Source organism: Camarhynchus parvulus, chromosome 1 (assembly GCF_901933205.1).
Source record: "Camarhynchus parvulus chromosome 1, STF_HiC, whole genome shotgun sequence".
Classification (NCBI taxonomy): Eukaryota; Metazoa; Chordata; class Aves; order Passeriformes; family Thraupidae; genus Camarhynchus; species Camarhynchus parvulus.
Genome location: NC_044571.1, coordinates 40,002,006 through 40,021,578, shown reverse-complemented (window position 1 = coordinate 40,021,578; position 19,573 = coordinate 40,002,006). Strand labels below are relative to the sequence as shown.

General features: G+C 36.9%; 1 protein-coding gene across 1 annotated transcript in view; it reads right to left on the bottom strand.

Annotated features, from left to right (window-relative positions):
• The window catches only part of STK24 (serine/threonine kinase 24), a 53,055-nt gene that overhangs the window by 21,639 nt on the left and 11,843 nt on the right, over positions 1-19,573 (bottom strand). The window contains exon 2 of the mRNA XM_030968629.1: positions 18,282-18,512. Within this exon, the coding sequence (XP_030824489.1) occupies positions 18,282-18,512 (231 nt within the window). The remainder of the gene's footprint in view (positions 1-18,281; positions 18,513-19,573) is intronic.

The window sequence follows — 19,573 nt, the reverse complement described above, 5'->3', positions numbered from 1 at the left end:
AAGGCCAGCACAGAGCTACTATCAATTGACTTTGGCATCACCATAGCAACAGGCCTCCTCTCCTTCTTTTCTGAGTATCTCTGGCATGCCTTACATTCCCTAACACCTACTGTCTCTTTCCATTTTAAAGCTGCCCAAATTATTTTTTTGTTTGAACTTCTCACCCTCTTCAGTATACATTCTCCTTTTGCTCTCAAAGAGAACTCTGAAAGCACTATATTTTCTTCCATAGCCTAGATTAGTAATTATATATTACACATAATCACTTACACTCTCAAGAAGATACTACATTTATATACTGACACTAGCAACATTCAGTGCTTCACTTTAAGATCTGAAACAAGAAGAATTTTCTTCTACTAAGCATCAGCCACAACACAGCACTGAATTTTCTTCAAAATACAGTGAAGCCATGGTGAGTCATCCATCCAAATTTAGAGTTATTATTTCTCTATAAAATTAGAAGCAGATTAATGAGGGCACATGGAATATTTCCTTTTTTTTTGCAGCAAGAACAAGGGGTTTTCCTCTGATACTATGAAACTGAAGAAAGACACAGCTAGAAGAAACTTTTTTAAAAGAGTTTCTGTAGATCCTTTCCAAACTATGGTTGCTCTTCTTGAGGTCTGACTTCTGATTTTAACTCTGAAACCACAGAAAACTTTACAATAGCAACTTCAGCTCCGATGAAGTTTCCTTCATCAAGTTACTTCCATACCATGAAAGTACTTGCAAAATAAGTGCAGGTACAGTAGGTAAAGAATTTCTAGTACATAAAAATTGAAGACTGTACACTGGAGAAAAAAGAAGGCCATCCACCAAAAAACTCATATAGAATCTCAAAGGTACATTTTAACTGAAATCTGAGGAAGACAGAAGACCTACAGAAACAAGAAATCAAGATTACCATGTGTCCTGAGTTGGCTATATGATGTTTGTATCCCCAGTCATCTGTTTTGTTAATGCTGGATAATAAGTTTTGCTTGTTTGTAAGTCCTTACAAAGTTAAAAAAAATCTGAATAAACATGGGAGAGGCCTACCTTCAGAGATGCTTTGTATTTCTTTTATGTGAAGAACACACACATTTCTTACACAATGATACTATACAGGAGAGACCAAGCTAAAGCAATCAACTCAAGTATGTACTGATGAAATTGTTTCTAAATCTCCTTTCTTGTGGGAAGGAGAGACTGCAGAGGAAAACCTAACACAGTCACAAAAAAAAAGGACTGGAAGGACCCTGAAGTAAGTGCACTGAATGACCCGTGCAATTTGAAAACTGTAGTAACAACAGTAAGCATATATTTGTTTTTAAGTGAAATAAAATCTCCCCATACCTGTTGTAAGAAAGAGAATTTCCCAACTTGAATTCATTGTGAGAAAAGGCATTTCCCACCTTAAATTTAGGGTACGCAATTAGCAGCAGAACAAAGTATATTTATAAACATGTGTAAAAAGCTTGTTTAGTTATGGACACAAGCCGCGTCCAGACTTCACTTAGAATCTCTATTTGCAAGCATTAAAACACCTATGAACAATCAGAAGCTAGAAATACTATATTTGATTGAAATAATACAACAGATTTGCTAAATTGACATATATACAGAAATTTTACCATCACTGCTTTAGAAGAAAAACCTCAAATACAGAAAAACGAAAGGACACAACTTCAACTGAAAAGAACAGACTAGTACCAAAACTGATATTCACTGCATAGCTTGAGATGTGGTAATTTGTTTAATAAATTTTTCAGTTATGCCAAAGTAATAAGGGCCAGGAAAAGACTCTTATATTTCAGTACTGATATAAATTTAGTATTGATATTTGTAATTCTCCAAGCATAAGAAACCAGATCAAAAGAACCTAGAAATACACAATGTACACAACATGATAACTTCTCTAAATTGCATTCTTGCTGCAAGTAGTTACCATTACATGGAGATTTGTCTTCTGTTAATCTCATATTTAAAAACCCAGAGAAGCCTGACAGGCGCAGTAATCAGAGTTTTTTTAAATACTGATTCTTAAATGCTCAACTTGAAAAACGAGATGCAGACATCATGTATCTCATCTTCCATAACTACTTTAAGCCACTTTTCTAACTGATTCCCTCCATTTTTGAAAGAAAAAAGGATTTTTTTCAGGATCTAATCACTCTCTTGTTTTTAAGTGCATCTGAAGCCCTGCTGTTTGTCAAAGCCACCAGGTGGCAGAATCATGTAATGCCAAAGATGCTTTCACCCACTCCACAAGCACAATAAAAGAAGGGCCTGCCCCAAAACAAGCCATGTAACCCATCAGAGACAGAAACACAAACTACCTGTCTAAAATGAGTCTGAAAACATTTATGGCCCTGACACCCTTCATAACAAGAGGAAGAATGATTAACCAGAGAACTATACCTTAAGGGATACAATAGTTCACATATGTGAATTCTTCAAAGTGCCTTCCTTTCCTCACAGTCATCAAGCACAGCTTCAGGCACCATCTTGTTTCTTCACCCTCTCCTTTCAATCCAAGCCACAACTGTAGCCACTAGATTATTATACATTAAGAACAACACTGGTATTTGAGCTCTTTATTTATTAACACATGTGGACATTGGGAAATTACAAAAAAGATAGAGATCAGGCACAAAAAGTTACGATCTGTATCATGCCATAAATGATGCATTTGGGCAATGACAGGAAATGGCATTTATGTATTTTTGGTTCCTGCTTCCAAAACTTTCATCAACAATAAAGGTCTGAAAACGTGTATCAAGAAACATCAAGACCTCCAAAACACTGTAAATGTCCTTGCCCTGGAGCTCATCCTATCATAACAAATAATACACATACAAGAAAATAATTATTTAGGGCTTTAGAGAGAGGACACCTGTGAGTTGATGCATTGCCATTACATCTGTGAAATTAATCAGGATTTGCAAACTTTCCACTAGCTGACTGTTCTATTTATAGACCCACAGATTATTATTAGAACAGATACCAGCTGCCAAAATTGAGTTCTTCAGGAGTAAGTACAAGATGGCTATTGCTGTTATTCAGCAAATGAACAATTTTGCTAATGAATACAATTCATGGCCTCAATTCTTGTCATTTTTTGACTAGTTTTAAATATCACATATATATATGCACACACACATATTATATATTTTTGACTCAATTTAAATCAAATCAGAACTACACCCAGTGCTGCCATATGTTAACAGCACAGAATGAGTAGCATATCACTATCTGCTTTCACTCCATTCTTTTCAGTACACAATCCATGGAAAGGGACAGAAGGTAAGCAATGCACCCCTGAACTTCAAGCAGTCTATCCAGATGCCAGTCTGATTGCTTAATGCCACAGAATAATTCTTTCAACAGACAGCAAGGATTTGACAAGGGATAGAATCACTGATACCAGAAGTCAGATATTCACATTAAGTTTCTCCAAAATTTGAACATTATAGGTACCCAATTCTGTTAGTTTAAGTAGTAAATAAAGTCCTTTACACTGCAAATGGACAAATCAATCCTATTACTCCAAAACTCCAGTCCTACAGCTGCTAAACAGTTTCAGGAAAGTTTACAATGTTTTCAAAACTTTGTGGAATTGCCTTGGCAGAAACAAAGTCAGGAAAAAAAAATCTTTCTATGCTAATTCACATCATCTTTCTAAGACAGTATAGTTTGTTCTTGAAGGCAATCTCAGTAAGCGCTGTATTTTTTTTTCCATATCTCCATTTTCTGAAAGAACAGAAAATTTTTAGCCTCATTAATAAGGAATAAGAATATCACCATTACTCCAACACTTTCCATGAAGCACAGAGTTTCACAGTGTACCTAATCCTTCATTTGAGCTTTTCTTTGACAACCTAATTGTCTGCTAATGATTTTCTATCTAATTCCTCCTACTACAACAACACAAAATTGTATAGGTTGGTGTGTTATTTGAAAGCTATTTGCTTATGTTATTAGAGATTTCATTAAGTAAAACCAAGCTCTAGTATTTTCTGAAGACACTTTTTTCAAAGCATTTGAAAATCAGATGGTGCAGAAAGACAACCATTGGTTTCAAAGAACAAGAAAAACTATTATTTATGAGGTAACAGCACTACACATACACAGGTATGCCACCAAAGACATCCTCTGGATAAATTGTCCTCTCCCTCCCCATGCTGACACAATTAACAATCCATGCTTTAGAGCAGAGTCTTCAAGTACTGTCCCATTTTCTTAGAAAGGTGAAAAAGTACTGAAACACCAACAGATGCCATGAATTAGTTATCTTTAACCTTGCAAATTCATATACTACCTTGGGATTTTGAGGTGTAAGAGGAGCAAAAGCAGATGGTACGGAATACAGACTAAGATAAACTATTAATCACGGAAGTATGACTAAAAATCTTGCCATTCTGAAGAAGATCATCTGGTACACTACTAAAGAAAACAGTTTAAAACTGTTAACAGTTAAAACTGTTACTAAAGAAAACAGTTAAAATTGATTTTGCTTCCTAATTTTGAGTTCTAATCTCAATTTGAAAGAGCAAGAATGTTGCTTTGAATATCAGCTTCTTCCAGGAAAAACTGACAAGGAGGAGTAACTACATTTACCTTTAAAATATTTTTTAAAGTATTTCATTAATTCCAGAGTCTCCAAACAATATAATACTTCCCATCTATAGCTAGGTCTCTCATTTTACCAGAGGAGATGTCCATCAACAGACACTTTTAGACTAGAAAGCAGTCTAGCAATTCTCAGTCCTATTTCTACTCTTCCTTACTGAATTTCTAGAGAAGCAGGCATAAGACCAAACTTATTTAAAATTATGTTCCCCACCCAAAAAGAAAACAAAACACACACACACACACACACACAAAATAAAAAAAAAAAACAAAAAAAACCCCACCCCAACAAAATAAACACAGCCACCTCCACTTTCACTGACAGTAAAAGGCAGATCAAATGAGGGAAAGAAAAGTTGCCTTCATTTCCACATATGTCAGTGCAGAATTAGGAAGGACATTATTTTCCAGGACAATCTACTTCTTCAGTACCTCAATATATTTGAATATACTAAAGCTTCAATAGTCTGAGCGCCAACTATACTCTCCAAGTCCACACCCTTAGAAAAAAAAATAGTAGCTGTTTAGTAAACATACGGTCATCTTTACTAAAGGAAAAAAAAAAAGAAAAAAAGAAAAAACCCAACACAGCAAAACCCCTAGAAGGTTCTTCCTTATGATTCCAGTAATATTCTTAGTTTTCATATAATAAGAATATACTGGAATATATAATTTTATATATATGTATACATATATAAACACAGAATATACATAATATATATTATATACTGGAATAAGAATGTGAAAAGAAAGATCTAGAGCTGAGTATTCACTCAATTCCCCTGAATTAGCTGGAGAAGGGGTCGATGTCACCCCTGAAAAGTTTGCTTTTACAAAACAATAGATTTTTAAAAGCTACAATTGGCATTTTGATATTTACACTATCAAAGTAAACTTCTATTTATTGTAAATTGCTTTCTTTACTAAATTACTTTTCCACAGGTATTTGGAAGGCTGTGCTTCATGTAGGTAGCATATCTAACAGGAAAAGTCATTCCAAAGGACGTATTTCCCTCAGGGAGAATAAAATGCCACAATTTACTTCCACAGAAACTTTCTGGAATAATGCTCACTAGAAATTTAAGCACACAAAGAATTAGGTGGAAATCATCTGGATATAAAGAGCTAATTCAGAAATCTATTTTAAATATGTGTTTAAAACTGTGTGAAGTAAGTAGCATTTGATTTTGATTTCTTTTTTTTCTTCCTCCAACTTTAACCTTAAGGAAGAAGAATTTAGAAAAGCGCAAGTTTGGACCTCATCCAAAATATGAAAAAAAAAACTAAGGGAATGAGGGGAGCATATGTCTAAGTTATACTCCAGAAATGTAGCATGTCTTTTTCCCTTCCACTGGGGGCACGTTGTTAAGTGAATCGACAGCAATGGACAACTTTGTGAATCTTAAGGGGGCTGCAAGCAGCTGCTGAGGCCCCATAGAGTTCTCAAAAAATTGTTCCCAAAGGAGCCATGAATGATGGCAGTGCTGTAGTAAAGAATATTGCCAGGCTGGGGTGCAGGACTGACAAGTGTTTTGTCTGGGGAGCGTTTCTGAGGCGCTTACCTCCTTTGAAGTCTCTTGGCGTCAGGATGAATGCTAGCTGTCCTGGGGCTGCCATCCCTTTGAGGGGAGGGAGATACAGATGAGCTCAAAGGTTCTCTTCTAAACACAAGTCCTTACTGCAAGCTGGCCAAAAGGTCCCTGCAATCAAAGAAATCATTGTGGTTTTGCATGTGGCGCATTTATGTCCTTTCATCAAGGTTTGTCAGCCATCTAACATGTTCAACCACAAAGGAAGAAATAAAGGCATCTGGTGGGTAGCCAATGCAGAACAGAAACTAGGTAAAGAGAAGAACTGCACGTTCCAGTTTGGACTCTGTGAAGTCCATGAAAAACACAGGTAACATGACACTTCAGACTAAGCAGAATCATCTCAGTATACAGTATTTTATGCATGTATACATGTATAAAAAAAGCTGTTTGCCTTTGGAATCATTCTCCAATCCTCTGAAACTTCTGCCTTCTTCAGATCTCAAGAAAAAATGTCACATTTCAACTCCTAGACACATATACTAGTCAACTCTACTATCTAAGGCAGCAGACACTCTTCAACAATTACCTCTTGCAATCACCACAGCAGTATACAATTAACCTTTAAATGCATCCTTTTTGCCACAAGCTAGTAGTAGGAGAGCTTGCAGAGCCACTTGCTTGCAAAAAAACCCACAACAATGAATGTTCTGTCACAGTGCTGAAAAAAGATTCTTTCTGCAGAGCATTTAGCAGACTTTTGTGTTTGCATGCCAACATGCTAAAGCCACGAGCTACATGTTTTTCCTAAAGTGAGTCATCTCTAACAGTGTCCATATTCACAGCCTCCTTGGCACATTTCCTGGGCACATGCCCTTCCACCATAGAAATGATTCTTTATAGCCCAGCTGTCACTAGCCTAGGCATGTCATATTAAGCACATGATTTCTCAGAGCTGCAAATTAGTGGGCAATCTGGATCTGTAACTTTCTACCAAAATACATTACAGTGGAATCAAACAGACATATATTTATTGAATTGGCTGCAAAACTAGCTCCTAGCTAGTAAATTCAAGAAACTTGCACAACAACAGAAGAACAGCACATATTTCACTTGATAAAGGAATGAGTAACCACTACTTTGGAACATTAAGTGTACACAAACTCATACTCTTCCTCCTCCCACCTGCCTACAGCCACTTTCCTTGCTTCATAACACAGTGGTGGAAGATGGAAAAATCCTGCCTCTTACAGCCACTAGCCTGTTAACTGTTACATTTTTTATTCTTAGTAAGACTGACAAGATTCATCCTTCCCTTCCCGATCTTCCAGGTAGATAAATACTTCATAACCATATCTACCAAGCTACTGCCTTTTGCGGGGGGGGTAAACCTTACTAATAACTGGGGTAAATCTTCTCCCAGGAAGTCCACATACAGAGACACACAAAGACTAATGTGTGTATCTCTTTAAGTGCTAAATTACTTATGTGGTCCTATGATAATCCCAACAGACCATCTACTCACCTCTTATAAACAGTTACCAAGACAAAAATGTAACCCATAATCAAAGCTCCAAATGGAACTGAATTTTACTGATACTGATACAGTTATTGATGAACTGTACAAGGCCCCAAACCAGAAAATTGGAAGCAAAAATGAATCAGGAAATGGGAACCAAAAGTAAATTAGTTCACAGAATTCTTTACCTCAGATAAATTGTATTACATCTAACAAAAGAACCTTGCAGCCAACAAATACTGAGATTAGCAATTTCCCCCATAAAAATCTCACCCTACACCTGTGTATCTTAAACCTTCCTCACTGGAGTAGTTAACATCAATAGGACTCAGTGGGTTTATAATTATTCCCCTCTCTATACCAGAAAAAAACAAAAACATGAGGCAACAAAAACCCCTTCTTCTCCATTGCCCAAAAATTGCTCTAATGCTTACATCTGTTCCTGTTTACCCATTACATCAAATTTAATTCAAAATGGAAGTTACAAATCAGATTTACTTCTTAGCTCAGATATCAATCCATTTATCAGTTTAATCCCTTTTTTACCACTTACTACAACTTCCAACATCTTCTACACCCCATCAACCTATAACCCTCTTTTCCTACCCCTTTTGCATTCACATGCTATTAAATTCCACTACTCCCTTTACAGACCCACATAGGCCAATCCTTCTTCAAAACTCTTACCACTGATGGCATTGTACACATGTATCAACCCTACAACAGCTCAGAATCTTCAAGTCAGATTTCTGTCAAGCTCATCATTCCAGTCCCAACAACACATATTTTTTTCTGGAAATTCCTTAATTATTTTTTAGTTTTTGTCTTTACAAATTTTACCCTGACCTAATTACTGGTAAAAACACCTTATATTCACATAAATAATTTCCATTCTCCCTTCTTCTTTTATGTTTTTATTTTGCTGTTAGAAGTTGTTGCTTCAAGGAACTACTGAAGGAAGCAAAAAAGGTGAAAGCTCAGTGCCTCCAAATGATCATTTTATCCCAACTGTTATGCAACAGCACAGAATTTAACAGTATAAAGAAAGAACCTTAAGAATTTGTTTGAACACACTGGCTACTGAATACAAGAACTGCAATGTTTTAGAACTACTACAGTCCTTAAACCTATTAACTGGGCAACTTCCCTTTTGAAGTTCAGTATTTCTGAGTCTAACCAACTTTCTGAAAGTTCAACATTCAACCATTTAAAAATGCTTACTAACACATTTTGCAACATGCCATAATGTCCCTTAAGTGTAAAGAATGTGACTCCTCTGCTTTTATACCACTATGTGCATACAGAGCACACAGACACTTAGAATAAGTAATTTGACCCAAAAAGCTGCATAAATGCCAAAGTATACTTAAATAAAATAAAGTCAACTGAGCAATACAGACTACCTAACATTCATATTCAAGATGCAACAAAAACACAGTAACTATGTAAAGTAACTGTGTAAAAACCAAAATGTTTTGGAGGTTCATGAGAACATCAGATCAACAGGTTGGCAGCCCAGGACTAATCACATTCTAGATGAAAAGCTTTGTGCCAGGAAGTGTATCTGTGCAAAAAAATGGGGAACCAGCCCAAAAAACTAATGCACCTAAGCCTAAACATAAACACATACACACAGACACACACACACTCTTTTTTAACCTCTACTGCTGGCTGGCTGATGGAAGAGCCTCCATAAACAATATATTGGCAGTGGGCTTGCATAAAACTTTAGACTAATCTGAACCATCAGTGTACAATGCTCGAATCCTTAAGACAAAAGATTTAAAAATATAAATAAAAAAGATGTGATTAGTCCCCTACCCACTCAGTGAGCTGAACTACTTGACTGGAAGTTCCAACAGCCCCTGGGGCCGCTAGCAAGGCACAGTTGGACCTCCCCTTTGCAGCAACAGCAGCAGAAGTTTTACACCTCAATGCCACACTAATACTCTCTTTTTCACTATTTCAGAGGCCTGCAGCAAGAAGTGCGGCAGTTAATGCACAAGTTACAGAAGGACATTTGACACAAGATTACATACGGTTAGAAAGCAATAGTGTGTCATCCTCATCTGTATGGTCAAACTAATTACAGGGCTTCATGTTACAGCTAATCTAGAAGTAAGCCATTACCAAAACCTATGGTACTTTTCTCTCCCCTCACCTCCCAGTTTTTAGGCCACCCAAGTCTACCCTTTTTTTATTTATATTTTTTTTGCACCTGACCCAGCAGTTTCGTAGACAGAAGTCAGAACTGGCTGATCTGTTAGTGTTTGGGGTTTGCTCTTTTCAAGGTTGTTTTTGGTAGGGACAGGAGAAGACATTGAGGAAACTTGTTTCCCAGATGAACCAAGTCATGATGCAGCCAACAGATCCAACACAAGTTACATGGCAGGAACAGGTAAGAAGGATGGGTGGGGAACAAGATACTGCTGCTGCCTATTTCTCATTCCTGTTAGATCTGCCTAAAAGCAGGTACTGAGATGTGAAATTACACACATACCACACAGAGGTCAGCAATCACAGCAGTACAGAGGCACCTGTTCAGGCCACCACAAACATATTACTTCCAATAAATGAAACTTCACATTAAGCTTTCTAAATTTTTATTTAAAGCAACATCAGAATAACATGATACAGTTAAGTACTTACAAAAAATACAAAATATAGTTACTACAGACTCTCAGTTTTCTTTGAGATATACTAGGTGATGCTTCCCAGCCTTGATATACTTGTACAGTAAGAATTACTTAGCCATAAAAGGCTAAAAGTGCAGAACTGATTACACTGATGAACAGCAAGCCAACATTGTTTACTAGGCAGATTTCTCAATAGATGTGAAAAAATAGGGCAGTATGATGCAGATTCCAGAAAGCGCTAAAAATCCTTGCAACGGCTAAAGGAAAATACTGGAATAACAAGTTCCTAAAACTACAATTTGAAACAGTACCTTTGACTAAAGACAATGTAAACTAGGGACTTTTTTATCATTAAGAGCACAGTAAATAGCTACAGGGAAAGACAGTAATAAAGACTATGCACAACAAAGGTTCAGAGTTCAAGGTAACATCTCTGAAATAAGAAGAGACCAAACTATTTTAAATGTGAAAACAGGACTTCACAGCAAAACAACATGACTCTAGAAACAGAGTTTATGGGTTCTTTGGCATCCTTTTGTCTTTGTCTTATTTATGGCTACTAGAGGCTCTATCAATGGAAGTTTCCTACTTGTTCTCTCAATTAGTAGACTGACAAGATCTGAGAGCCTATCAGAACCACTACAGAAACCTTCTTGCTCCCTCCTTCTGAGCAGTCCAGTCAGATGTCACCTCCACATTTACTACAGACAAATGAAGGCAACACTCATTCAACTTCTCTGCAGGCCAGGGCTGCCTAATGAGAACAGAGGGTTACCAGTGCTTCAGAAGAAAAGTAAGCACACCAGAACACGGGTTGGCTCACGAAAGTGGGCCTCATTTTGTTCTCAACATCGCCACAAGAACAGACTTTGCAACCCCAGCCTTCTTCTCATTCCAGCTGCAGGAATTCCTAATGGTGAAGACAATTCCTTCTAGCTTTGGTCAAGAGAACGAAGAAGGCATTTCAGCACTTCAACCCCTCATAAAATGCAATGACGACAACAAGGCTGCAATTGTAGCAGGAAGAATGAAAGATGGTTACAGCTTTTTGCATTTAATCCTGCCTAAATGAGTCCAGAGGACAATGGGGCTAGGGAAGGGTGTGGAGCACAAGTCTCATGAAGATTGCCTGGGGGAGGTGGGGGAGAACAGGAAGCTCAAGGGAGTCCTTATTGCTCTCTATAACCACCTGAAGGGAGGCTGCAGTGAGCTGGGGGCTGGTCTCTTCTCCCAGGTAACAAGCGACAGGATGAGAGGAAACAGCCTGGAGTTGTACCAGGTGGAGAAATTTCTTCACAGAAAAATTTCTTTCACTTTCTGGAAAGGATTGTAAAGTATCTGTAAAACAGAGTACCCAGGGAAGCAGCAGCCACCATCACTGAAAGCGTTCAGAAAATGTGAGCACATGGTTTAATGGTGAACAAAGTGGTCATGGTGCTAAGTTGATGGCTGGGCCTCATCTTGAAAGGTCTTCTCCAACTTTAACAACGTTATGACTCCATGGCTCTAACACCCAAAGTTCAGGGACTGCAGTTGCAAAAGCCAGCTCTGCAAGGGCACAAGCTGCTGCTGTGGGGCTGGGCACAAAGCACAACAATGGATCATCAAGAAACCACTCACACGTTTCACTTCTCCCTGTGCTGAGGTAGCACCCCTGTCACAGGGGATTCCAGAGTCTTAAAGTTAAGCAGCAAAAATCTCTGTTCCATGTCCCACCCCAATAAGCATGATGAAACCTGCCAAAGGCTGCCTGCTATATCAAATGATGACAGAATGCAACAAGTCCATTAACTTCTGGCTGACCCACAGCATACATTTAAGGTCACATCAGCTCAGAGATGCTCATAAATGTTAAAGTAAACCAGTTAAACCTGTAAAGCAAAAGAACACCAACTTTAAACTTATTGAAGTCCCACATAAACACCCACATTCCAAGTGACATTACCTAGAATATTCAACATATCCGCATTAAAGTTCATGAGTCTCCTAACGCATTCAAGCTCAGGCTTCTTTAAATTCAGCAAATACTGACACAAAAAAACCCCCAAAAACCTGCTAGTGGCATAAAACTCACCTCATATAAGCTGTTCCAATATTTAATCTGTCTACCCTTTAAAACAGTACACAAGATTATCAGATGAAATTTGCTTATCTTGACTACTCAGCAAGTACATCTTGTCATATTTTGGCATAACCGGTTAGAAAGCACTAAACTATGAGAAAGGGCTTTCCTATACACACATTGAGTCACTTCCAACCTTCTCTTAAAAAAACAAAACCTAGCCTGAATTTCAGTCATCCTCCTGAATACAGGCTTCCCAAACCTTGAACTGTTCCTGAGAAGCTCTTTACTAACTGCATTGCAGTTTTCCAGCCCACTGTGAACTGGACACGTTATTCTGAGAGGAGCATCATTGATCCTGTGTATACCAAAGCCCTAACCAACACCAGACTTGCTATGGCTCAGCCACAGCACTGTTTACCAACTTCACATTCATCTGATTACCAAAAATAAAACCACAGATTAATTCCAGAATCACCATTTTTCATAAATAATTTTTTGTTCTGGCTGGAGTTCATTTGCCAGAACTCACTGTACTATAGAATTCAGTTAATTAAACTTCATAAAAGCACTTTCTTTTTTTAATTAGGGTAGACTGTGTCACTCATAAAAGTTAACCAGAAGCTATTTTCTGTGTTCTTGCTGTCTGTAGAAACACCAGCTTGACTTTCAGCAGTAGGTATATTACATCCTAGACAGGAACTAGAAAGTCATACTGGTTTTATGTAACAAAAAGCCTAAAAATTATTGGCAGCTATCCTTTTTGAACCTTCTATCACTGCTTCCTATAAACTTTTTAAAAATAATTCTTAAAATACATTCATAAAATGGGAGGCTGTCTGTATTAAATAAAGGGGGAAATATACTATAAGTCTTATTCTTCTTGGGTCAATAAATTTAAACAGTTCAAAAGAGGGTATTCTCTGAAGCTCCAAAGTATGCTAGAAAAATATATTTGGACAATGAAGAAACACAAGCTTAGAGACAGTAATATTTTTTAAAATACATACTACAAAACTAGTTCAATACCAGTTTGATATCATTTGCATCTAGTTACAATGGATGATGAAACTACTTATAAATTATTTGCTCTGGCATTATATACATATGTACAGAAGTCTAAGATGAAGAAATAAAAGAATTTTTAACATATACATACATATAAACACATCAATCTCAGCTTTTGACCATATACACTTATTAACCTAAGTCTGGAGTGTAATGTACATATACATACATGCAAAAAAGTCAAGGGTCTTTAACCTTCAATGTTTGAAATATAAACACAAATTAATTTGCTCATATATTTCTAAATAATAAAACAAGATCAAGAAATACAAAAACATTCTAAGTTATAATAAAGTCATCCTTAAAGTTATTAACAAAACTGAAGAAACATTACCAGAGAGACATCTGAATCTTGAAAATAAAACTGATTTCAAACAATGAGGACAGGAGAAACAACCACAGAACCAAATCTGACTAAGCTCTTGAAAAATTGGTAAAGCAGAATAAGATGCAAAAAGCAGAGCTGACAGGCTTCTAAACTGAAAAAGTTTTAGAGTAAGTAGCACAGCAATACTTCCTAAGAGTTCCAGCTCAGCAAAACTGAGAAGAGACAGTAAATTTCAGCCAAATTGATAAGAAACTTCTAAAAAAATTAACAAAACAAAAATAATCCCTAATCCATTCCAAGGAAGAACATGGATGCTGTTAACCTAAAATCTAAAGAAGTAAAAAGATCCAAAGAAGTTTCATGAATTATTTATATAAGGATCTAGAAAGAACTATTATTTTCTGTCCTTGGAGCATTTAATCAGATCATAGAGGAACAGATGAACCTTTCATTTGGAAGATAGCAAGGACCATTAACACAGGTTTTTAACACACCATGGCAGACAAGGAATGGCGATCCCTGTAGATATCTGCACCCACGTAAACCATGGAACTGCAATTTACTTTAAGAGCAATACTGCAGTTACCCAGTATATCCTACAGACAAAAAACCTTTTTTCCCAATAGAATGGGAACATTAAGACATTGTATTTAAAAATACAACGCCCTTAGAAAAGGACATTTCCATTTCTGTTTTATATAAATATATCCTGATTTCTGACAAAAAGGTCTACCACAAATAAATTTATATTCAGAATGACAACCTAAACTGGTACCACTTCACTATTGCTTTTGCTCTATTTGCATGAAATCTGATTACAGCAACTGCACACAAACCTCCAAAAAGAGATGCACAGAACAAAGTCTAGAAGGAATGCAAGACTTGCTGTATGGGAGCAATAAATTGCTTCTTATTTAAGATTCATTGTGCTAAAGCAGTAATATTTCATATGAACAGATATGGCTTAGTTTTTGGATCTGAAAGAAGAATTTCCTATAAACACACCTTTAAAACATTCAAATAAGATATACAGAGTATTGCAAAGTTAACAAAGCTTTTGGGTATATCACATTATTCTAGGCAGAACTTTAACCAGTGCTTTTAAAAAGTTACTAGAACAAAGAAACTTTCATTAAGTCATTAAATTGTAATAGTTATTTCAACTGTCCTACCATGTATATCATGCAGAAGGCACCAAGAGCTGGACAAGCTCTTCTCACATCATCTCAAGACAGCAAGAGGTCTCAGGCAAGCACACTAGTATTATATGAGCCTTCTAAAATTTCAAGCAACAGGTTCCTGAACACACTGGCATATAAAATCACCTAGCTTAATGGAAGAAGGTGTGAAGTAACACAGAATGAAGAAAAATATAAAGATTTCTCAAAGACAGATGATTTGGTTTACTAAAAAATAAACAAATATTTAAAAACTCAAGCCCAAAACATTCTGCCTACCAATTCCAAAAACAATTTTAATCTGTCTGCCAACGTAATTAATAGAAAATCAAATTAAGAGTTCCCTACAAACAGTAACTCTTTCTATCCAACATCCACCAGAAACATGGTCAACACGCACGAGGCTGCACAGACTAGAGGATGATAATTAGTGAAGTTGCTGGCAATATAAACTGAGATCCTACTGTTTTCCTACTTGCTTACTTCAAAGAAGTTTGTTCTGTGACAAGACATTATTATCTTTCTTGTAATTAGCGCTGAACTATCCAATCACAGAAGAAATAATGTCTCCTAATCACTCAACACATGGAAAATTAATGTGTTGAACATTCGCAGTGATGGATTATCTGCACTGTCAGAAACAAAGCTAAAAGATGGTCAGACCCTTAGAACTACACATGGCAGTGCTGGCTTCCAAATACAACAGAGACCTGCAGCAAATAAACTTAGATTTCTAGCCAAGAATACGAACCAATTCATTTAAATATTAATATAGTCCCTTTTGTGTGTGTGTGTATATATATGTGATGATACAATATCTCTATCTGATAACAAAACCTTACTCTTTTTTTAGAAAGCAAATAGAACTACAAAATGTTTCTTTTGCAAAGATTCTACCACTTATCAGCATCACCTAGTAACCACCACACATTAATTTTTAACAGCATAAAGAAATCAGCTTTTTGTTTTGAAGACCCAAAGTGCTGCCGTACCAAGTGTCTTACAAACAACACACATTCACAAAGCACTGAAGCAATGAGTACATGAGTAGCTTCACATTCTACCAACTGCAGAAAGAGCTGTACTTCACTGGACAAGTAACTGAGTCACACACAGCCACTGTTGGTGCTGTATCTTAGAAAGTTGACACAAGCTGAAAAACTCACAGGCTACTGCACTGAACAGAAGAAGGGATATGGAAGGTATCAGAGGGTCTTCCCCCGCCAACAATAAGCACAAGTATTCCTACTGACCCTTCAACTCAGCCAAATTCATTCAGGGTACAGAGCCCTACAATCTCCTCTCACCTTCCACTAGGAAAAGCAGCCACTGCCACAACACCTTCAAAAAACAACAACATTCACTTAGTTCAAATGTGAACACTGGATTTTCTTTTTCAGCCTCATAGTAATTTACACATTTTTAAAACTAATAAGAGGTTTTCCCATCAGACTTGTTCTTATATTCTATTTCTTATCCTGTAAGAGCTAATACCCCTTGCTGGTTTCTCATGTGGGCACAAATGACGCCAAGGGTAATAGGAACCATCACATTCAGTATCAGGGCTCTGGAGATGAGGGTCTGGAGGCTCAGGTAGTCTTTTCCTTAATTATGCCAGTTTGGGTAAATGATGAGAGCAGAAGTAAATGGATTTACAAAGTAAACTGGCTGCACCACTGGTGCTAGCATCAAGGTTTTGGTTTAGGACTCTGCTGATTGGAAGAGATAGAACACACCTCATGAAATAGGTCACATGAAAGCCTTTGCCAACAGAATGGCCAACTTGGTAAAGTCAGCTTTGAACTAGGAGAAGTGGGAGAAGAGGAAAGGACTGTGTGAAATTCCCTTGCAACCCTACTGAGACACAGACACACTCAAATACCTCTGTCAAGTGCTGGCACACCAATGAATGCACTATAGAGAACAAGGAGCAGGGATTTGAGATCTCTGTGCAGTTACAAGGCTTTGATCTCATTGCAATTATGAAGACATGATGGGACAGCTCACACAGCTGGAATGTCACAGGGAAGGGCTACAACTGTTTAGAGCAAACAGACCAGGAAGGCACAGTGGTGCAGCTGCCATAATTCATTTAACTATCAGTCCTTGACAGTGTAAATTCAAAAGCAGTGGTAGAAGCCATGACGAAAACTTTATCCAATTTACTGCGCTCAATTAACTGCCTTCTGATGCTTCTGAGACCAAACCTACACCTAACACCAAAGCCCAGCTCTGGTAACAAGTTATCAGGTCTAAAAACCATTATGAAATTACTGATAAGATATCCAAGCAAACTGGTTCAGAGCACAGGGAAGAAAGGAAAAACTGTCTCTCTCTTGAGTAACGCATATCCCGGATCCAGAAAAAGTCCTTTTTTCTTTGGAAATTAACTGGCAATCTCAGAGATACAGAGATAAAGCAGGGTCCCCCTTTCAGAACATTCATGTCTTTGCAGATAAATAGAATACTTCCACAAAAGCAAAAGCAGGCTGAATAAAGTATTTTCTGCCTACTTCTAACTTCAAATCCTGCCAAGACAACAATCTCTTATCTAGATTCTCATCTCACTGTCATAAAAGAGCTGTCGAGATGGGAACAAAGTCTGCCCAAGGAATAAAGTGATATCAAAAGCTTCCAGATACTTCCACTACCTTCAAGACGTAATAAATCATTACATCCATCCAATTAAAAACAATAACAAAAAAAAGAAAATCTTTACAAAAGAGCAAACTCTCTGGCATGCCTCAAACTGAATCCTGATAATAATAATATGGCAGTGGGAGGAAAGGGAAACAGATTCACAAGACAGTTCACAGAAACCACTTCCATTATTAGCTTCACTTATGTCTAATATGCAAAATTATTTACTTTCAGATTTTAACTCTTAAATCACTCAGATCAAGGCTGGATTCAGTCTCCTCAGAAGAACAAACTAAGAGCTTCGAATGATCAGGGATCAAACCTTGACAAAAAATTTCAAGCCTCATAAAACACCTGATACTAATTGCTTTTAATGTTTTGGTAATTCAAATGCAGACTAAGGTTGAATTTTCTGAATTTAAATTATCTAATATTAAGAGATTCTAAACATATTAGAGCTCAAGCTCATGTTATTTAAAAGGAGTTTTGTACAGAAATAGCAATAGACGAGTATTTTTTCTTATTAAATTCTGTCACATACTTCACAAAATATAGTAACTCATTCTTTCTTTGGAGTTGAAAGGACAAAACAACATTTTTCTTCAGCCGAGGTTTGACAAACCTCACCAACAAAAACAGGCACAACTGGATAGCCTGGAAAAGAATTACCTGTAAAACCAAATAGCCACCATCTGTGAGTATCTTACCTTCAAATAGGATCCATAATATTTAGTTACATATGGACTGTCACACTGACTCAACACCGTGATTTCTTGTTGGATGTCTTCTATTTCATCTTCTGCTTCTTCTAGGTCAATAATTTTTATAGCAACAACTTTCTGAGTCCGATTGTCAATTCCTTTAAAAACTTCACCAAAAGACCCCTTACCAATCCTCTCCAGTTTCGTAAACAGTTCTTCTGGATCTGCCTTCAGAGTCTGTTAAAAAGAAATATAAAGAGAAAAGTCACTCAATATTTTTAACAAAATATGGTATTTTTAAAGGCAACAAACATTTCAAATTCTGCATTTTCCTATTTATCTAGCTACCTTTTTCTACCTCCATAATTGTCATGTTCCCTCTAAGTCCCTTATATGCACACACAGGTATGTTTATATTTTGCTCTATATAAAGAACAAATTTAACACTGTCCATGTGTCAGGGTTTTATCCTATTTGGCAACTGAAAATGCTGCCATCGCAATTTCTTTTTCTTTGCCAATAAAGATTATCCAGAATGGAAGATCATTACAAAGATTTGGTTTTTATTAAAAGCAAATAAATCAAACAGCATTACCAAAAAAATTAACCTTTGGTCTAACCTTTTCTCTTTAAATTGGTTCCCTCCTGGATCCCAGAATCCCTCTTTTGTATTTTTATCATATTTCATCCTTCCAAGGATTTCATTCACCTTCTTCAGTGCACAGAGCACTATTTCCTTTTGTTTGTGGGACAAACAATCCTCTTCAATTTTCTTCTACTAAGGATCACCTGCATGAACAGCCATGCTTCCTCCCGCTCCTTGATGCCAAGGTTTTCTCAGTCAGTATTTATTTATCTTTTTTCTTTGTCTCTCAGTTGCATAAAGTCATCCACTCCTAAAAAAGCATCCTGTTCCCAGCTTTCTTGATTTGAGCAGCCACATAAAAGCCATGAGTGCTCACCTAAACATGCAAATGTAGGACTAAGGCGGACCACGCTGCCACATTTGCTTTTTCTCCACTATTAAGTATTCAGCTCACTACTGCTTCTCACTTTCAGTGCACAGATGGTAAATTCCACAGTATACCTTCTTAATCTAACAGCATGGAGCCTCACTAGCTAACAAAAAATACAAACATTACAGTTACAGGGGGGTTAGTCTGTATGACCTTTAATGAGCCCTTCCAATCCAAGTTTTTCTATGATTAAACTGGAAAAGTCATAGAGGGAACCATCATAAAATTAATAAAGACAGGACAGGATTACTTAGAATCTTGTCCTTAAGAAACAAAATTAAC